This window comes from Cutaneotrichosporon cavernicola (assembly GCF_030864355.1).
Source record: "Cutaneotrichosporon cavernicola HIS019 DNA, chromosome: 7a".
Taxonomy (NCBI): domain Eukaryota; kingdom Fungi; phylum Basidiomycota; class Tremellomycetes; order Trichosporonales; family Trichosporonaceae; genus Cutaneotrichosporon; species Cutaneotrichosporon cavernicola.
The window spans coordinates 525,663-546,143 of record NC_083399.1 but is presented as its reverse complement, the minus strand read 5'-3'; the positions used below and the strand labels follow the sequence as shown (position 1 = coordinate 546,143).

The 20,481-nt window shown below is 57.0% G+C and overlaps 7 protein-coding genes across 7 annotated transcripts; 5 read left to right on the top strand and 2 right to left on the bottom strand.

Moving 5' to 3' along the window:
- Positions 1 to 689: 689 nt before the first annotated feature.
- Positions 690 to 2,047, top strand: CcaverHIS019_0702050 (uncharacterized protein; the record flags this gene model as incomplete). The annotated part of the gene is made up of 4 exons (XM_060603623.1): positions 690 to 739; positions 867 to 1,449; positions 1,609 to 1,757; positions 1,876 to 2,047. 4 exons carry the CDS (start codon positions 690 to 692, stop codon positions 2,045 to 2,047), a joined length of 954 nt encoding a protein of 317 aa, XP_060459898.1.
- Positions 2,048 to 3,996: 1,949 nt separating this feature from the next.
- Positions 3,997 to 6,410, top strand: CcaverHIS019_0702040 (uncharacterized protein; the record flags this gene model as incomplete). Its single annotated transcript, XM_060603621.1, has 2 exons — positions 3,997 to 4,455; positions 4,539 to 6,410. The coding sequence occupies 2 exons, from the start codon at positions 3,997 to 3,999 to the stop codon at positions 6,408 to 6,410; spliced, it is 2,331 nt and encodes a 776-aa protein (XP_060459897.1).
- Positions 6,411 to 6,650: 240 nt separating this feature from the next.
- On the top strand, positions 6,651 to 7,756 carry CcaverHIS019_0702030 (uncharacterized protein; the record flags this gene model as incomplete). Its single annotated transcript, XM_060603620.1, has 6 exons — positions 6,651 to 6,676; positions 6,710 to 6,726; positions 6,871 to 7,123; positions 7,161 to 7,385; positions 7,433 to 7,593; positions 7,629 to 7,756. The coding sequence occupies 6 exons, from the start codon at positions 6,651 to 6,653 to the stop codon at positions 7,754 to 7,756; spliced, it is 810 nt and encodes a 269-aa protein (XP_060459896.1).
- A 105-nt stretch (positions 7,757 to 7,861) lies between these two features.
- Positions 7,862 to 9,583, bottom strand: MRH4 (uncharacterized protein; the record flags this gene model as incomplete). Its single annotated transcript, XM_060603619.1, has 1 exon — positions 7,862 to 9,583. One exon carries the CDS (start codon positions 9,581 to 9,583, stop codon positions 7,862 to 7,864), a length of 1,722 nt encoding a protein of 573 aa, XP_060459895.1.
- A 748-nt stretch (positions 9,584 to 10,331) lies between these two features.
- On the bottom strand, positions 10,332 to 13,214 carry ACO1 (uncharacterized protein; the record flags this gene model as incomplete). Its single annotated transcript, XM_060603618.1, has 5 exons — positions 10,332 to 10,684; positions 10,723 to 10,892; positions 10,963 to 12,503; positions 12,553 to 12,661; positions 13,045 to 13,214. The coding sequence occupies 5 exons, from the start codon at positions 13,212 to 13,214 to the stop codon at positions 10,332 to 10,334; spliced, it is 2,343 nt and encodes a 780-aa protein (XP_060459894.1).
- Positions 13,215 to 16,206: 2,992 nt separating this feature from the next.
- On the top strand, positions 16,207 to 17,691 carry CcaverHIS019_0702000 (uncharacterized protein; the record flags this gene model as incomplete). The annotated part of the gene is made up of 8 exons (XM_060603617.1): positions 16,207 to 16,219; positions 16,328 to 16,438; positions 16,481 to 16,639; positions 16,676 to 17,105; positions 17,142 to 17,217; positions 17,274 to 17,370; positions 17,424 to 17,535; positions 17,571 to 17,691. The coding sequence occupies 8 exons, from the start codon at positions 16,207 to 16,209 to the stop codon at positions 17,689 to 17,691; spliced, it is 1,119 nt and encodes a 372-aa protein (XP_060459893.1).
- A 1,480-nt stretch (positions 17,692 to 19,171) lies between these two features.
- CcaverHIS019_0701990 (uncharacterized protein) lies at positions 19,172 to 20,457 on the top strand (the record flags this gene model as incomplete). The annotated part of the gene is made up of 2 exons (XM_060603616.1): positions 19,172 to 19,216; positions 19,273 to 20,457. The coding sequence occupies 2 exons, from the start codon at positions 19,172 to 19,174 to the stop codon at positions 20,455 to 20,457; spliced, it is 1,230 nt and encodes a 409-aa protein (XP_060459892.1).
- Positions 20,458 to 20,481: the final 24 nt, after the last annotated feature.

The window sequence follows — 20,481 nt, the reverse complement described above, 5'->3', positions numbered from 1 at the left end:
CTATATCATCTTCTCGTCACGATTGTCACCCTTGAACATCAACCATCATCCATCAACCATCTCATCAAAGAACAAGACGTCACTCGCCCAACCCTTTGCATTGTGTCACCTTCACCTTCCCTTGGCCCTATCTCCACCTACTTTTGAAGCCCTATCGATAGAACAGTCAACCTTCCCGGCCCTATGCCTTTTGGCTTCAAACTTGACCCTTTAGCCCTTTACATCTTGGCATCTTGACATCACCCGCTCGTCTTTTGTCATCTGTCGCTCCTTCCCTGTTGGTTTACTGGACCACATGACATCTTACTATATCCAAGGTCCAAGTTTGCCACCAAAGTTGACTTGAAATACTTTAGCACGGTGTGAGGGAACAACGTTTGGCTTTTGAAATTACAACCCAACTCGTGTCTCTTTCAATCTCTCACCATCTCTCAACAAAACACATTCCATCATCATCACTATCTATCGACACGATCCATTGTTCACTCGTCTCTCATTGTCTCTGTCTCTGGCCTTGAATCTTGCATCGCAACCCCAATCTAAATCAACCCCAATCTACATCAACCCAACCCAACCCAACCCAGACACAACCGACGTAGTCACACCCAACATCTTGACAACGCCACACACTCTCCACTGCTCATCACAACCTCCATCGCCATCCAACACCTACCACGAGCGTGAACACGATGCGGTTCACGCTTGCTACGCTTGCCCTCGCCTCTATGGCTGAGGCCCAGTGAGTCTAGTTGACCATGCTGTGCCGCAGATCGGCGCATCACTCTCGTTGCGCTTCCAGATTGGTGCCCGGGCAATGCCAACAACCATCCCCTATCTCCTCACGCTGTAGGCTTGCTCACACTCAGCCTTACCCTCTGGCACCCATCCCTATTCGGCTTCAACTGGCCCGATGTCGGTGACGCAGTGGTCCAACATTATCAACTCAACACACCTGTCAACCCTGCACGTGGAATGGACAACCTCACTGTCGACGAGTGGTTCGGCCACAACATGCGCAACTGCACGCCTGCCAAGGACGCGTTCTTGGAGCTCGAAACCGGCAAGACTGTCACGTTTGAGATTGGTTGCAACCGCGCGCATACAACGTATCGCCCACCAGAATGGAGCTACACGACCAAGCCCCTCCTCGAATATTGCTGCCCGGATCGTGGGCCACTCCATACCGCCAACAATTACGGTACCCCTTACAACAAGCTCAACGTGTCACTGTTCGGCGGAACGGCGCTCGCAATCGCTTACGAATCGGACCCGTACAAAGTCAAACCCGAAGATATGGTCGTCATCAGCGTCAACTACACCTCGCCATGGTTCCGCCTCGTCGACTACCAGATTCCGCCCAGTCTACCGCGTTGTCCAAAAGGAGGTTGCATCTGCACCTGGAACTGGATCCACACACGCATGAACCGCGAGGGCTACGGTAGTGAGATTGTGAGTGCCTTATGACCTGGGACATGTCGCCATTCGCAGACGCGTGACAGATGCCACTGCATGCTCTGGTTTTGTGGCCGGGCAGATTAGCAGTCGCGTCCCTGACCGCCCCTGCCTCCACGCAAACGCCACACTTTGTCCAACGCTGACACACGCCAGTACAACACAATGTACAAGTGCAAGGTTACTGGCAAGACCAGTAAGTTTTCGTTCATACCGAATCCCGCGCCGCCTGAGCAAGACTGCGCTGGGAATCCGGATAACTGCACGCCTGGGCCCAAGCAGCCTATGTACATGTTCCAAAAGGAGTGAGTCTTGCTCAATGTTCAATTGGCCAGAGCCAACCCCGCACCTGTCGAGGCTGTCTTTCTGAAGGGTGCGGGGAGTTTGGGCCTTTGGAGGTACTGAGGACACGCTGACTTGCAGCGGAAACAACTTACCAGACCCCGAGCCCCACAGCGAGACAGCCACGTACGTGAGCCGCTTCGCGGACGGTGCGCAGCTCGATGTGGTGGTTGGTGCTGCGGCGCACACAGGCCCGAGCGTTGCCTTGAGTGTGACTGTTGCGATCAGCGTGCTCCTGTTCTGCACGATCTAGACTGAATAGAAGGCTCATGGCCAACACGGACACGGACCGGGACCCGATCCCGACTTGCAGTCGGGCCAGGGTTATAGACTGATAGAGCGCAGAGTGTCAAGAGATCAAAGTACGCATTGTATCCATAGCAACATGAAGCAAACAAGCAAGAAGAAGGATATGCGCAGGTGGGAGGATGCCGAGATTTGGCATGAGGATACGAGGGTATGAGGGGTGAGGGGGGGAAAGGACTGTGACGTAGTGAGGTCATTGGAGAGGTGATTGGGAGAGTATAGGATGAGGTGAGACGATATACAAATACTGACAAGAGACCATGAATGCCATGAAGGACCAGCCTTCACCGTTCCCAACCCTTGGCGAGAGACGACAGGTACCACTTTACGTCATTCACTCAACCATACCATTAAACTTGTTGTACTGATGGTTTATTGTACGATGGTACGGTGGGGTTTTGAGCTGGTCGCGTGTCATAGCTGTTAGATTGATGTTGGGGTCTGACACGCTTGACAACAAGATCACGTGCGCTTGACTGAATCGGTTGGTTGACTTGGTTGACCCTCGCTGAGTGGATGGATCTGTGGGCGGTGGGGTCTACTCGGTAACTCGGCCTGTGACCCCCCCTTGATTCCCCCGCACTCAAGGTGGCCGCACTACCCCTACCAGCCGACCAGCCGACCACCCGACCACTGTGTACAGTACAAAGTATAAAGGTCTCGGAGGCTGTATTGATTATATCATTCTTACCCCATCATCCATCCACATTCTCACCTACACTCGATTTATACTTTACCCACACTCACATTGTCAACAACCGCAACCTACTCCATCCACAACCATGGCTGGTGAGTGACTCTCCCAGACGCGTCACTCGACCTCAACCCCCCTAACCTAACCGACCCTGGTGGAGGCAGACCACTCCTTTGTTTACGCGGCGGAATCACCAAACCAAACCACCCCGTCACCACACACATCCCTCCCCCTTGTATATCGTATGCATTCACTAACCTCCAGCTAAGAGTACGTAGCACGTAGCGTGTTTCCGACCCTCTGTGGATGGATGCTGACGCGTCTTTCCAGCTGCTAAGAAGGGCGGAGGCGGCAAGAAGCTCTCGCCTTAGTGAGTACCATCTAGCCTTTCCCCTCGCGGGTGACGACAAACGTGTTGGCCTGGATGCGCGTCAACTGAAGGGTTGCCAGGTTGATCGCGATCGCGGGGCGGGGCGAGGTTGTACCACAGGGAGGCTTCCTTACTGCTCGCACCATGGCTTGGCCCTACGAACAGACATTCAGCTCACACCAGCAACCAATACGTCAAGGTCCAGCTCGCCAAGCTCAAGGAGGCCGACGAGAAGGCCGGCGTCAAGGGCGACCACAAGAAGCGCTTCAAGCAGGTCGCCGAAATGTGGAAGACTGCGTGAGTGTGCTCGGCCTTTGTACGTATGCAAGCTCACAGTAGACCCGAGAACCCTGTACGTCACCTGGAGGAGAGAGGGAGACCCGACAACAGGTCATCCAGTCGCCGCGTTGGATCCATGCTAACCATACCCAGAAGCGCGTCAGCTAAACATGTTGTTGTATATTAGCGGCAGCACTGTTGTGTCCAGTAGCAAGTGAAGAGTGGACAGTGAAGCCGAGCTGGCAAAGCATACATGAATGTACTATATACTTGATGCTAGAGGAGTGGATGCAACGGCTCTGCGCGCTCTAAATCTTGGACATCTACCTACACAACATGGTCAGTCTCAGTACTAATCTCCTTGATTCCAAGGTGATTGCAAGCCGTCCTAATGAATTTGTAATGCTACACACTTTACATTAGTGCTTATTCGAGCCACTGGTAGCATTGATGTAAACAACAAGATCGTAACCGACTTGTTGTCTTCCATCTATCCATCCACAATCTCTCTTCCACTCAAGACGCCTCCCTCCCCACATCCATCCCCTTGGTAATGGCCTCGCCAGGGGATCCCAGCGGCTTGCGGCCACCAGGGCTTCCACACTCTGTCCCTACACCCCGTTTCCGTCTTCCACTTGAGACACCAATTGGCAAGATCCAGCCCGTGTTCGACGGCTTCGGGCTGGCGGACACATCGTGGACATCCGACTCGAGCTGTGTGACCTCGGCTCCTCGTCCCAGGCTCCCGCACAAGACGCCCGAGGCCAAGCGCCGCCGTCGAGAAGAGCTCTACACACCTGCCCCCGCCTCCGCCGACTCGTCCTTTGCGGGGCCCTCCACCCAATTCGCCCCGGCGCCTTCCGCACCCACTCTGCCTCCAGTGTCCCTCGCGCTCTCTGCGCCCCTCGGACTCCACCACGATGACCTCTTTGCGAGGCGGCTCGCCGAGTCGGGAAGGCGGGTGGTACTGCCGCCGCTCCCGAGCGAGCAGTATGAGGACTTGGACCCAGCAGTGAGTGAACCTTACCTCAGTTAACCTCCCTCGCCCCATACGAGATCTACCCACACTGGCAGGATTCTTCTTGCTGATACCAGTTGCCACAGATGCACTCCGTGGCCCGCGCCGTGTCGGTCGTCAAGAAGACCGGCCCCTCCCGTGCCGAGCGTGCGCGCGCCGCTGGTATCCCTATACTCTCAGCGCGTTCGAGCGCCCGCCCTCCTCCTCGCGCGCCACCACCTCTGCAGCGAGCGGAGCCTCAGCCTCTCAAATCGCGCCGCAACCATCTCACCATGAATGAAACCTCCAGCCTGACTGCGACTTCTTCGAAGTCTTCGTCAAAGTTCTCAGTGGCCATCCCCGAGGAGCCCGCGGCAATCATCACTCGCGCAAGTGTGCACTACACTCCATCATCATCACGTGGGCCATCCCCAGGTATCTCCTCGGCTCAACATCCCAGCTCGCTCCGCCATCAAGCCCTTCGCCGGTCGGGGACCGATGCACTGCCGCACCAGGCGACGCCACTCGGTCCTATCCGCACTGCGACACCCGACTCCACTCTATCCTTCGCTTCGTCTGCCACGACGGTGGACGGGCGTCCTGAACACTGGGACCTCTCCATGGCGACACCTACGGCTTCCTCCAGCTCCCGCCGTCGCCGTTCCACCCTGGATCAGGTGGACTCTATGCCATCCTCGGCGAAGCGTGAGCGCCATGAAAGTGCAAATGAACGTCACGAGAACACAGATGAGCGTCGCAGGAGCACGGCGGAACGTATCAATGGCACGCTCGTCCCTGCTGAGGCAGCCGCACGCCTCAACGACCCCACGACATCAGGGGTAAACGTGTCGTCTGAAGAGCTCCAACTGCCTCGCGAGACATCGCTCATTCGAAACAAGCCCCCTCTTGAGGGCCTGCCTGGCCGCCGAACCTCTCAGCCCAAACCCGAACTCTCCGAGGACGATGACAGCAAGGAGCCCGGAGGCCTATTAGGCTTCCTCACGGGTCTGTTTCTCAACCCACCTGCTCCACCTATTACGGTCAAGACTGTTCCACCTACAGTCCGTTCTGCTACGAACAGGTCCCAGCCTATCACCAGACGTAGTAAGACCTCAAAGCAACCAAGCGGCGACGAGAACCGTCCTGTTCGAGCTGCTCCCGTCAGGAGAACGGCCAACCGGGATGCTGGCTCTAAACCGCTGCCACCTTCCAACGAGGGGGAGCATCAGCCCGCGCTGCACCTCATGTCACAACGTGAGCCCCTCGGTGAGGCTCTTGGCGCCAACGCCAACGCCGACACTGCGCCGACAATCCGCCGGAAACGCAAAGATCCGCCGTCTACAAACAAGCCCTGCCCGCCTGTCGTAACTGGGTCTTGCACCTGGTCTGCCTCGCATCCCATCCCGAAATCCGACCGCCGCGCGGTCTCCAAACCGCAAGCGAAACTGGGCGGCAACTCGACCAAGCCTGGGTTGCAGTTGACGGCCTCCCGTGCTCGTCCTATATCGCGCGTCACGCCGTTCGTCGCACAAGCGCTGGCGCGCATGCCCAAGCCGGGCGAGGGTGCAACGTCTGCGGCTAAGCCGGTCTCTGTCAGGGACCATGAGCGCGCGCGCGAGCTCGCGATCCGCAGGGCTGTGTTTGAGCGAGCGGGTAAAAGGGAGGAGGGAGCTGAGCAGACCGGTGCCTCTATCCATCCCTCTGTTCCGACGACAACCTCCTCTGTGCGTACAGCCTCTTCCGTGCGTACAACCTCCTCGGTGCGTGTTCCCGGCGAGGCGACACGCCGCCGCGCCGAGGCGCAAGCGCTGAATAAGGAGCGGCGGGACCGCAAGGCGGCAGAAGAGGCCCGGCTTGCGGCCGAGGAAGCGCGCATCCGCGCCGAGATCGAGGCCGAGCTCGATCGCGAGGCGCGCCGGGCGACTGTATTCCGGCCCAACCCTCTTCCCGACATGTACCTCCGCCGCTAATTGACAGAAACGCGTTTCTGGTTGTATTATGTGCCTGTATTTGTTTATGCATACGCATGTTGAAGACGAGTGGCAAGTGGTTGCTGGCTGCCAACCATGACGTTTATCAGCCAATCGGCAACAACCCTACCCTTCGGGCCGAATGGCGGGCGGGCGGCATGGGGGATGGGCGGAATGGGCTTTCTCCATTCCAGTGAGGTGGACCATGTCAACGTTGAACAATCGCCCACCTTTATTAAAATGCCAGAGCTCTTCAACACTACTCGGTGAGCAGTGAGCGTAGATGGAACTGACTTTAGCCTGCAGGGCAAGACTGGTGCGTAGCGTAGTAGCGTGTACTCATTGCGCACTCGACTCTGCTGCGTCAGCGCCCGCGCCCTTATCCACATGCCCTCCTCACCGTCCTCTCACCTTTCCTGCCCACCTCCACCTCCCGCCCTGGGCCCTCACTGACTCCCAGCCATCATCACCGGCGCGTCTGGTGGCATCGGAGCGTCCACCGCGATCCTCTTTGCCCGCGCCGGCTGCAACCTAGTCCTCCTCGCTCGTCGGAAGGAAGCGCTCGAAGAAGTGGCTGCCCAGGCCAAGGCTGCTGCCCAAACAATGGGTCAGAACCCGCAGATCGTCGTCCGCACGCTCGACGTCAACGACCGTACGGCCGTCGACGCCCTTGTGCCCGCCCTCAAGGCCGACGGTGTCAAGTCGTTTGACATGTAAGTTGTGCCTCCCGAAAAGAGCTGAGATAAAAAGCCTCGTCAACAATGCCGGCGGGGCAGTGGGTACCGAGCGCGTTGGCGACATCAAGATGAACGACGTCGACTTTATGGTCGACACTAACCTCGTCTCGCTTATTCAGGTCACGCAGGCGTTCCTCCCCGAGATGAAGAGGCAGGACTCGGGCCATATTCTCAACATTGGCTCGCTGGCTGGTCGCGAGGCGTATGTTGGCGGAGCGGTTTACTGCGCCACCAAACAGTGAGTCTAATGGCATAGCAGGCTAGCCAAACAATGGCTCACCCCAGTGCCGTCAAGGCCTTCACCCAGTCGCTGCTCAAGGAGCTTGTGGCTACGGGCATCCGCGTGACAGAGGTCGCGCCGGGCTTTGTCGAGACCAACTTTTCCGTCATTCGCTTCCGCGGTAACGAGGACGCCGCCAAGGCCGTGTACAAGGGCTTTGATCCGCGTGAGCGCTTGCCTGTCGTTGTCCACTGATAACAGTCGTGGCCGAGGACATTGCCGAGGAGATTGTTTGGTGCGCCATGCGCCCGCCGCACGTCCAGATTGCCGAGCTCTTCGTCCTTCCCTCGGCGCAGGGTTCCGCCACCATCCTCCACCGCAAGGAGTAAGAGTCAAGAGTGATGCATGATGAGTGATTGCCAGGTGGGGTGCAAAAGTGCTAGCTAGTATTACAGTCTGTGTGTCGTCCCCCTCTACGCTCTACGCTCTACGCTCTACTTGCGACTGCGCTCCTTATCCTTGCCGGACCACGTGCGGCCGCCTGGCTTGACAGCCTGGCGCCGCTCGACCTTGCCAAGTACGCTCTTGATCTCCTTGCCGTACTTGAGCTCGTTGGCACCATTGACGCCGAACACGACGACCCGACCATGGCGTCCAGCTCGTCCCGCCCGTCCGGCGCGGTGCACAAAGTCGAGGACGTCGCGCGGCGGATCGACGAGGTAGATGGTGGTTACGTCGGCGGAAAAGTCTAGGCCACGAGAGAGGAGCGAAGTGGTTACGAGCACGCGTGGGCCCTTTGGGTCTGTTGCCTGGCCACGGGCGAGGAACGCTTCCAGTGGTCCATCGCGTCCGCGTACACGCTCAGGCGAGTCGCCAGTCCACGCAAGTGCAGCGACGGCCTTTTCCTCCAGTGCAGTGGTGATGGCCTTGACCTGTCCGACCGAGCTGCAGAACACGACTGCGCGCGGCTTGCCCTCGTTGCCTGAGAGCTTGGCATCGAGTGCGTCCTCTGCAAAGCCACGTTTGACCTCATGCACAATATCCGAGACGCGGTTACCGCCGCCGGACCATGGGACAAAGCGGGTATCGAGTTGTTTGGGGAGACGGTGGAGACCGGGGGAGAGGAGATGGGTAAACTCGCCGCCGAAGAGGTCGCCCTCGAGCACGCGGACAAGCGACGGAGGGAGCGTGGCCGTCACGAGAAGCACATTGACATTTGGAGATGCGGCCAGGACACGCTTGACGACACGAGAAGTCTCGTTGATAAAGTCCGGACCGAGGAGGACGTCTGCCTCGTCGATAACGAGCCATTCTGTGTCGCCGAGATTGAGATACTCCCTAAACGTTTTCGGTTTGGTGTCGTTGGTCTCTTTTGTGGGCCTAGGGCGGCCAGGCCGATCTCTAGCCTCGTACGGCAGGCCAAGGAGAGATGTTGCGCCACGCCCTGTTGCGAGCAACACGTCGGCGTATCCGTACATAGGGCCATTCCAACTTGTGCCAATGACGCGAAGTTTGGCTGAACGACTGAGATGTTTTGCGACCGAGGTACTTTGCCGTGTGAGTTCGTGCGTTGGACCCAGAACGAGTGCGCGAGCCGTCACTGAGATCTTGTCGTATTCTGCTGGTGGAGGGCCGACATCTGTACGTTTGAGATGGTGCATCAATGGGACGAGGTATGCCAACGTCTTTCCGCTCCCCGTCTCTGCGCCGAGCAATGCCCTCAACTTGTGTGGTTTGGCCAGTAGGTTGGACAGGGCGAGAGTCTGAATTGGCGTTGTCTTTCCATTAGGAAGCGCCTCTTCCAATGCCTGTTGCAGTCCTGGATGGATCTTGAACGACGTGAATGGCTTTGGTTGGGAATCGACCAGATTCTTATGTGTCCGCGCACTGAGCATGGGTGTAGGTTTGGCGACGCTCGAGGGTGTAGGTTTGGCGATGACGCTCGAGGGTGACGAAGGGGGTGCGCGAAGTACCTCTGCGAGACGGCGTGATGTCGTCTGTCCGGCTGGAGCGGTTGCGCGGTCCAGCCCGCGGTTGTCCCATCGCTTCGAGGCCTTCGGGACGTCGAAACGCACGTCTGGACGCACGCGTCTGCGCGGTTGACCCGGCGCGCCACTGGCGGCACTGATGGCGGATGAAGTAAAGCCCGCAATGGCGGGGCTGAGTACTCGCGCGAGAGGCGGCACAACGCGCGCGACAGAGTACGCGGCCAGCATGTTGGGGGGGGGGGGGGGGGGTGGTTTGTTTTGGAAGGGTGATGGAGATGGACAACTGTACAAAGACTAGAGACTCACAAAAACACCTAGTGACGTGGACTTCTGTGAGTGATAAGCTCCAACACTGGCGGAAAAATGTTGAAAAGGAGACTGGTACATCTTGACATTGACATTTGTACATCAACCATCCTCCCATTCTCTGATACCAAGGTGAGTCTCGCTCCGTGTCGCATATATGAAGAGTGGAGGATCCTCCCCATTGGCACCTCTTGACTCAGGCCGCACCAACCGCCAGTCGTGTACTGCGGGCGTGTGGCCGATGTTCTCACTGGACAATCTGATATTTCCTTTTTGGCGCTTCATTTGGACTGCGCTGACGTCTAGGCTTGTCGTATTTTCTAGAACGAGGTATGGTGGTGCAATGTGATCTGGTTCTTGACAGTTGGCAGCGTAGGGCAGCGTAGAGGCTTGGATGGGGATTATAGCTCGGACTGACGACCGACGGACCGTCGATACAGCAAGGGAGTGGGTCCGAGTGGGACCGCGTGCGCATGCCCGGCGTCTGTGTCAGCTGCAGATGTCTAGCAGACAGTTGGGTCGTCGGGTCGTCGCTCGCATGTGCTCGTCGCGTTCAACCGTGCAGACTTGTGCTAAAGGAATTTGATTCCGTACTCCATGTCATCCTACTGCCCCAATGCCTGGATCCGACTGCATATCACTACATCACTATGGAACACCGTTGGTTAGATTAGTTGCCGGCGTCCTTCTTCATCTTGTTGAGAGCCGAGCCGGCCTCGAACCAAGCCCACTGACCCTCGTTGATGGTGTTGGTGGTCTGGAACGAGTACTCCGAGCCGTCGGCGCGCTTGCCCTTGACGGTGATCTCCTGCCCGGGCTTGAAGTCGGCGAGGCCAACAATCGAGAGCTTGTCAGAGCCCGAGATGAGGTCGTAGTCCTTGGGGTCCTTGAACCAGAGGGGAAGCATACCCTGCTTCTTGAGGTTGGTCTCGTGGATACGGGCGAACGAGCGGACAATAACGGCACGGCCACCGAGGAAACGGGGCTCAAGAGCGGCGTGCTCACGCGACGAACCCTCACCGTCTGTCTGTTAGCAAAGTCCAGCCACAAAGAATGCTCACAGTTCTCGTCACCGACAACAACCCATGGGATGCCAGCGTCACGGTAGGCAGCGCCGACAGTGGGGACGGCGCCAAACTCGCCGGTCATCTGGTTGAGAACCTTGTTGGCCTCGCCGTTGTCGGCGTTGATGGCGCCAATCAGGCAGTTCTGCGAGATGTTCTCGAGGTGCCTGGGAGTCAGTCAGGTACAAAGTCGGGTATTTGAATTTGCCGATGTCCATCGAGCTTGTTCTTACTCACCCACGGTACTTGAGCCAAGGGCCACCAGCAGAGATGTGGTCGGTGGTGCACTTGCCCTGAGCCTTGATGAGGACGGGGGCGTCGACAATGTCCTTGCCGTCCCAGGCGGTGAAGGGCTTGAGGACCTGGAGACGGTCCGAAGTGGGCGAGACAGCGACGTTGACCTGCGAGCCGTCGGCGGGGGGAGCCTGGAAGGTGTTCTCTCCCGGGTCGTAGCCCTTGGGGGGAAGCTCGAGGCCACGGGGCTCAGCAAACTTGAACTCCTTGCCGTCGGCGCCCTTGAGCGAGTCGGTCATGGGGTTGAAGGTGAGGTCACCGGCAAAGACCATGGCGGTGACAAGGTCGGGCGAGGCGACAAAGGCGTGAGTAGCGGGGTTGGCGTCGTTACGGCCGGTGAAGTTACGGTTGTACGAGGTGATGATCGAGTTCTTCTCGCCCTTCTTCACGTCCTGGCGGTCCCACTGGCCAATGCAGGGGCCACAGGCGTTGGCAAGAACAACACCGCCGACACCCTCAAAGGTGTCGACAAAGCCGTCACGGGCAATGGTGGCGCGAACCTGCTCCGAACCGGGGGTGATGGTGAAGAGCGACTTGGCCTTGAGGCCGTGGGCGGCAGCCTCGTCGGCAATCGAGGCCGAGCGAGACATGTCCTCGTACGACGAGTTGGTGCACGAACCGATGAGGCCGACCTTGAGCTCCTCGGGCCAGCCGTTGGCCTTGACAGCCTCGGCGAACTTGGAGATGGGGGTGGCGAGGTCGGGGGTGAAGGGGCCGTTGATGTGGGGCTCGAGCTCGTCAAGGTTGATGGTAATGTGCTGGTCGTACTCGGCGCCGGCGTCGGGGGTGAGGTTGTGCTTGAAGGCGTTGGCGTACTCGGCGGCCTGGCCACGGTTGGTGGCACGGAGGTAGTCGGCCATGCGCTCGTTGTAGGGGAAGAGCGAGGTGGTGGCACCAATCTCGGCACCCATGTTGCAGATGGTAGCCATACCAGTGCACGAGAGGTTATCGACACCGGGGCCGGTGTACTCGATGATGGCGCCAGTGCCACCCTTGACGGTGAGGATACCAGCGACCTTGAGGATAACGTCCTTGGGGGTAGTCCAGCCCGACATCTTGCCGGTGAGGTTAACGCCAATGACCTTGGGGCACTTGAGCTCCCAAGGGATGCCGGCCATGACGTCGACGGCGTCGGCACCACCGACACCGCAGGCAACCATGCCGAGACCACCAGCGTTGGGGGTGTGCGAGTCGGTACCGATCATCATGAGACCCGGGATGGCGTAGTTCTCAAGGATGATCTGGTGGATGATACCAGATCCCGGCTTCCAGAAGCCGATGCCGTACTTGGCGCAGGCAGTGGCAAGGAAGTCGTAGACCTCCTTGTTCATGTCGATAGCGCGCTTAAGGTCGGGGACACCAGAGACCTGGGCCTGGATAAGGTGGTCGCAGTGGACCGAGGTGGGGACGGCGGTCTGGGGGAGGCCAGCCGACATGAACTGGAGGATGGCCATCTGGGCGGTGGCATCCTGGCAGGCAACACGCTAAGCATAGTTAGCGAGAGACAAGAAGAAGAAAAAAGCAACTACTCACGTCGGGGCGCAGCTTGAGGTACGACGCGCCACGGGCAATCTCCTGGTGGTGCGGGTCGTCGAGGTGACCGTAGACGATCTTCTCGGCGAGGGTGAGGGGGGCGTTGAGGCTGGAACCATGTCAGCAACAAGTTGATTTGAACTACGTCGGTGTTGAGTGATGCGTGATACGTGGGGGGACGTGGTCACGAGGAGAGGGCGGGTATTTTGGATGAGGTTGACCGGGGTTGGAATCCTACATGTTGGATTCCATTCCCGGCCCCTTCCCTCGGCGTTTGTGGCTATGATGCTCATCTGACCTTGCGCCAGGCTCTCCCCCTTCTCTCCCACCCCTTGACTGTGCCGCAAGCTCCTTGTCGACCATGGCCAACATGATACGCAACGGCCAGTGTCCGCAGTCGGCGCAACGATGAGAAGCATCATGTGACAATGGAGGTTGGCCTTTTGGGTTGTGGACACATCTCATTTCGCAAGGGCTCAAAGCAAAACTCACCGGTTGCGGACAATCTGGAGGTTGTCCTCAATGCGCTGGTAGTTGATGAACTTGCCCTTCTCGAGGTTGGACATGGGCACCTGGGTAGCGCCAATGTTGCCCTGGACGGACGCGTAGGTGCGAACGCCGCGGAGGAGCGACGACGCCGAAGAGAGACGAGGAGTGATCATATTGTTGGCAGCAATGAAGGTGGGAGAGTGGGGAGTAGTGTAGTCGTGCTCTGCAACAAGTGCGCTTTGGCTAGTGACCTAATGAAAAGCCCTTGCCGTTTTTTTGTCTTGTCTCTGTTGCAAAGAGATGTGAGATGAAGAAGGAAGAAAAGCGATGAGTGGGAAGGTCTGAACTACTAATGAAGGAAGTGAGTGGGGTGGGGCCAGTTGAAAGGTCTGTGTGCTTTGAATAACCCAGTCAATCTGTCCCAATACAAACCAAACCACGGGGTGGGATAGGTTCAAAGATGGCTCCACAACCAAAGCAAGCAGACTGTCCTTGCATCTCTTTGGTGTCGTTGTTTCTGTCTCCTTAGTGGCTAGAACTGTCATGGTTTAGCAAAGCGAGGATTCCTATTTGCTAAGAGGCTCTATCCAGACAAATCGGGTGAATGACGTGGGGTGAATGGCCGTTTTACTCTCTTTCGGCGGTCAATGGCCGATAAACCTCCCAAGGTCATTTACAAGGCACCAGCCGAACAAGTCCGATACTTTGTCTTTTTCTTGCAACCTCTCAAGACCCCGTAGGCACTACTCGTGTACCCCCCTTGTAGCATTGCTGGTAGTTTGGTGGATGGTGCAAGTTTCAGTTGAGCGCCCATCGAGGCTGTGGCACATTGTGGCAACCGGTCTGAAGCCGCCCGAGGACCCGAGACACCGGTCAATTGGTCAACCGGCCAACACAACCACCAACGAACGCAACGCCAACCCCGCGGGCATCAAATGACCGTAATCCGACCATCACATCACACTTTACAATGAATGCTTGGTAACATTGCCATCGGATCGGAAGACAGTTTGCAGGCTTGATCACATCAACATGACAGAGAGATGATGCATATGTACAGGACATACGATCAAGCTGCTGTCAACCGCCTTGTCTAATGATCTGGTATAAAGTAGGAAGACTGTGTGATTGATTGTACATGCACTCTAGGCTGAATCATTCAACACCTGCTTTGTATTGTTGTTACCCGCAGCGCAGAGCGCAGTTGGGTTCAGCTGGCAGTTTGCCATGTAAACAGAACCCCAAAGAGTTAACCCTGCGTCAACGCAACGCGTTGTTGAATCGTCGGAGATCGGCCATCGGATGCCGCCGACAATGGTTTGGAACGGCCGTCATCGCCGACAATACCGTAATCCCTAATGCATCAATGCATAGCAGTCGACTTTTAGCATGATGGCTCATGGTGTAGGTAGGAATATGACTAGTGAGTACAGTCAAAGGAGGGGTGAGTGCATGCACGACCAATGGCTTGCAGAAAGATGACCTTGCTTGTCGATCCATGACACTGCCTTTATCCAGATGTAGTAACAAACCATCAGAAGGATCAAAGTGACAAGTGAGGGGCCATCGTACATTCAGCAATCCACCTTCCCTTACCAACACAACATGACTCTTGACTTGACATTTTCCATCACTCGTATCAAACTGAAAGCTGAAAGACTAACACTCTACATCACAATCACAATCACAATATCAATCACAATCGCCATCACTCGTTGACACACTCATCCATCATCACAATGTCCCATTCTCAATCAACCTTGCATTGTTCTACTAGATCATCACTCACTCTTAGATCATCATCATCATCATCATCATCATCATCTTGGAACCACATTCATGATCAATCAGTCCCTCCTACTACTTCACTTTACACCACTTACAAGAACAAGAATAAGCCTCCGCCTCATGTTACACACTCACCTTGTCATTCTGACTCCGGTCACAACTCGCACCACAACCTTCCTCGTTGTGCGGCGAAACCACACCGCAAGGGTTGAGCCGCTCACTCGCCACCACTACGCCGCTTCTAAAACAACGCATCGTACCACTCGAGGTGAGGTACGCGCCACAGGAAGCATGTGCCATGCAGTCACAATGTGGCGGTGCTGCCGTTGCCCTTATTCGCCTCGACTAAAGCCCTGCAACATTCACCCTGTTGGTCCCCCAATATCAAGTGAGCAAAGGTCCGTTGTGCCAAGAAGGTTTGGTGGTCCCCGCAAAAGGACTGATAGCGTGAGCGACTTACTCCCAACTGATAGGGCTAGGCGGCGTCTCAGGAAATCATCAAGGTTTAGATCAAAGTCGCCTACTGGGTCAGTGGGTACTGTGCAAAGTCCACATATCGAGTCTGGTGCTTCTTCCGGCCCACAAGGAAACTCCTCATTCCAACCCCATGACCACCCGGTGACCAAGTTTCTGATCATCAAGGCGGGGACCAACTGGTGACTCTGCTTCTCTGGATGATCACGGCTCGGGAAATCGGCCAAAGTTAAAGCACTGTTCTCCAATCCCTCCCTCTGTCCCCTTCGTCTTTGTTCACCTGCCCACTTTCGGCGAGCTTGCAAGAACAACGTCGAACATCAGCGTCGTCGACTGCTAGTCCTCTCCTTCTCCAATTTCCCCTTCCAGCTTACAACCACCTCACCTTGGGAATCTTCCGCATCCTTTGGCGTCACTTCCGCACAGACAATACTGGGGGCGTCCTGGTGTGGCTTGTTGTGTGCCTCCGTCCCCCCTCCACCAGCGCCACCATTGGGGCGGGCGAGCTCGTTTGACCAAGTCACATTGCCTAGCTCTTCGTTGCCTGTCTTCTTGTACTCTACAACACGCTGTCGCTGGCCGACACTCCATCCTCCCTCCCCTTCTGTTTGAAGGAACGCCTCAAAGTCTCGCCCCTCGCCTTGACCGCCCCTTTGGTGTGGTGACCGACTCGAGGACGGCAAGTCGCGTCGACCTCGGCTCAGAGGCCTGTTTTCCACTGTTTTGCGGCCGCACGGAGGTGGTCGCCGCGCGTCGGTTTCCTCCAAAGTTCATCAACTCGGCATTATGCCGCGCGTCACTCCCCATTCTCCTAACACTGCTTCTTCTTCTTCTTGTTCTTCATCATCCTCAACATCCTCTCGCCGGGCTGCGTTTGGCTCAAGGTCGAGGGCATCTGTCGACATGAGCAGAGAAGGTGTGTGCCGCGTGCATGTGACATACTATAGGCTCAACCCTCACATGTCGCACTGCCAACATCCAACCAAACACACAGGCATACTGTATATTTGCTGACACGCTCCAGGCATGCAGCAGCAGGACGAGTCGGGCGTGGGAGCGAGCGACGAAGCTGCGTTTAACAGGCAACCACCAGGCCGCGTTTCTGAACAGGCAGCACACGGCCACGAAGTCTCCCGTGGGTTTCTCTGTTTCCTCTCGATCCTTGACTGACTCGAAGGCATACTGGCCCCTTACGAGCTTCAGCCTCTACCCAGCAGCATGCTCTACAACAAGGAGTTTACCACCAACCCGTTCGCGTATGCAACCACCCAGCCAACACAACCTGCCCCACCGAATGCCCCTTCGCCCCACCAGTATGGCTACCACCCTTACCGCGGTGAGTTTTACCTTGTCAGGCACCTTCTGATGGCAGTTCCTCACTCGTCGTCCCCGCCGTCCCTCTTCGTGTCGCATAACATGATGAGCATGCCGTCGTTCGTGACGTCGATGCAGGAATCGTATGGCGCACTCGGACACGCGGCGCAGCCTTCAGCCGGCTCGGGGTCTAGCTCGATGGGCGGCTCCATCGCCAGCGGGATGAACAGCCCACTCAGCAGCTTTGGGAGCACCATGTCAGACATGTCGAGCATGGGTTACTCGCCTCCCAAGCACGCCCCGTCCCAACTCCCCGGAATGGCGTGCGCCAATCCGCGCGAACTCACCTCTCGGCGGTCTCGAACTTCCCACCGTCGAATGCAGGGGCGGACCGTCAAGAGCAAGGAGGAGGGCGACGATGATGACAGTGACGACGACATGAACAGTGACGACGACCGCGGCGGGTTCGACATCTCTGGATCACAGAGGTGAGTGCAGGTCGGACCGGCTGTGTCTGATGGCAGAGGTGGAGGTCGTTCAGGCCTGAGCCGCGAAGCCAAGGCCGAGGCAGGTCGGCTCAGTCGCATCCAGAGCGAGCAGGTGAGCGCGCGGCAGGGCACACAAGTTTATAGCAGAAACAGCGGCTGATGTGGCAGAAGCGGCGCAATGTACTCAAGGATGGGTTTGAGCGTCTTCGAGTCATTCTCCCGATTACCAGCCAGAAGGGTTCCAAGCAAGTCATCCTCGACAGAGGTGAGTTTGTGATAAAAAAAAAAGAGAGAAAAAATTTAAAAGGCTGATGGAAGCCGTGCAGCATATCGACACCCTCAAGTCGTCGCACAACGTTCTGATGGAGGAGAGGAATCGGCTCTTAGTGGAGAATCGACGTCTTTCGGATGAGGTCATCGAGCTGAGGCGGTATGTTTCTCGCTGTTGGGCGCGCTTACACCTAGCGCCAACAACCTCCTTGTCAGCCAACACATCCCGAGTCCTAGCGAGCGCGGTCCGAACCCCCACAACACGGCGCCGAACACTAGTAGCAGAGGCGGAGTGTACTACAGCTCGCGCCAGTAGGCCGATATCCATCAGCCCTCACCACACCATCAAATGAACAAAACGGATCGAACGGATCGAACGAATCGAACGGATCGAAACGGACCGGACCATGTCTTTCCACCACGCACCTCCACGCACATCCACGCACCTCTACGCACCTCCACGCTCCTCTATGCACCTCCACGCACCCCCACGCACCCCCACGTACTCTGTCACCAAGACCCGATACCCCAGATCGCAGGACAAGGCCCCTGTGTCGCAATTGCTACCATCTCGCCCTGTGTTGAGCACACACCACCCTCCGGAACTAATCAATCCACTCCCCAGCACATGTCTCGTACACCATCCTGCTCTGCCTGCCACCCGCGCCGAGTCCATACCCCCTCCAAACCGTACCCAATCTCTATGGCTAGCCAATTGTCGGATCCTGGATGCCATCTTGTACAGACCCATAATTGTCGATTTGATGCATGCGTTAGAGGCATGCATGGGTTGGATGCATTCGTTAGAGTTTTAGATAAGAGCTTTGGGAATCTCCGGTACTGACGAAAGTGGCGCTCGCAGCCCTTGGATGCGACGACAAAGTTGGTTGGGGGGTTGCAAGTTGGAGTCTTTGTTTGGCACATTCGCACCACGCACCCACTTTGTCTGCCATTCCCCATTCCAAGATTAGCTTCCAGGGTGCACAAGCGACGAGTTGGAGGAAAGGTCTGCTCTCATGGCCAAGTCAGGATGGGGTTTTTCCCTCCGTGCTTATGTGGTATCGGCCAAGCGACTGGACTTGGACTTGGATGTGGCTTGGCCGTGGCGCCGAATCATAATCAGCCTGACAGCACACGGGGTGCGAGCGCCTCAAGCCTGGCCTCAAGCCTCAATCCCGCCTCGCGCATAGACCCTCTCCTCCGGGACCTGATATCGGACGGACGAGAGGCTCGTTGATGCCGTCTCGGTCACTTGGCCCCCTGGCCCCCTGGCACCCTGGCACCCTTGGGGCACATCCAAGATGCGGCGACATGTTGCTGAACATGCTGGTGGAGCGGTGGAGCGGCCTTTTGGCTGTGGCTCGGAGCGCGTTTCAGCCTGACCACGAGAACTGAGAGTTGGTTGAGTGTATGCAGTGCCAGTGTCGCATTAATGGGAGCTTGGGTTGATAGACACTGGACGTCAGCAACACAGACATGCTTTTCCATCACCCCCACTCATGTGCAATGACTCACCACCTCGCCAGCATGTCATTGTGAAAATCCAGTCCCGACTTGGCATTACGTCGATATTGATGTCAATGTCGATGCAAGCTGCCCAGCCCCAGCCCGCGGAGGGGGTGGAAAGAGTCCGTTGGAGCGACCGGACTTGCACGACGTCATAGCAAGCGTGCTGCCCACGGCTGACGTCACAACCCCTGCTAGTTGCTAGTTTGGTGACAACCAGCCCGCATTAAAGGTATCACCGAACCAGACTGCTCTCTCACTCCCATCACTCTCATCTCCTCACATTCAATATGATGCGCCCAACTGTCCTTCGTAACGCGGCCCGCGTCCCGCCCGTGAGTTTGACATCCAGGCGACCAGAACATGAATGGAGCGTATGGGCTGACTCCAGCGCCCACTCGTCCCGTCGCGCGCTGCGTTCCACGCACACGCGCCCGCCCGCGTGACCCCGGTCAAGACCAAGACTGGGCGTCATGCTTTCGCTTTCCGCACGTACTCGAGTGAGAACATGGGCGGTGGCGCTGCCGGCCAGGGCGTTGTACTGGGCGCTCTCGCCCTGATTGCGATCGGCGGATACTTTTACATCAAGCCAATTCGAGACGTCGCGTCAAAAATCAATAACACAATGGAAACTGCACAGGAGACGGTCGAGCAGGCCAAGTCCAAGGCCAAGGAGGCCACGTCCAAGGCCAAAGACGTTGTTGAAAAGGCTGGCGAACAAGTCGACCTCCCCGTCTCTCCTGGAGATGCGTTTGATGGCGTCCTCGAGTCACTTCTCCCCGGCGGAGCTTTTGTCCTCTACCAGCAATTCTCGGATCAAATCAAGTCGGGCGACTTTGGAGGTATCTTGAGTAAACTCAAGGACGCCGATATGCAGAGTACTCTGAAATCACTCAAGAAGCTCGGCAACGACGATGTGAATTCTGTAGTCGACAAGGTACAGGCTGCCCTCGACAAGGCTGGAGGCAAGGTTGGCAACGTCGATTGGAAAAAGTTGTCACAGGACCTCACAAAGGAACTTCCGGAAGAGTACCAGAAATGGGTCAAGGTCCTCGTTGGCAAGGTGCCGACCATGGACGACTTTGACAAGTACGTTGCCGATGTCAAGAAACTCGGTGAGAAACGCCTAGCCGACCTCAACAAGGCCGCCGAAAAGGTCTACCACAAGGTGGAAAAGGCTAGTAAGGACGGCAAGAGTGTCGGCGACGCCTTCGTCGAAGGTATCAAGGAGACGGCACCAGAGGATATCAACAAGCTTGTCGACCAGATTCGCAAGACGGCAAAGGAGGCTGGCTTGCCCGCCGACACTATCGAGGGTTACATCCGCGCCACGGCGGTCGACTCTATTGACAGTGCCGAAGAGTGGGCTCGCCAGGTCGAGGTCGCCCTTGTCACTACTGCCAAATGGATCCCGGTCGACGTCGAGACTGTTGTCGATCAGGTCTCGTCCGTCTCACCACCCCTAGGCAAGCTCTTTGACGAGGTCCTCAAGGACGCAAAGAAGAAGGCAGACGAGGGCAAGACGGCCACGGAGGACATTGCTGCCAAGGCCAAGGACATCGCAAAGGGCAAGTAGAATTCAGCAGTGTAGCAGCTATGT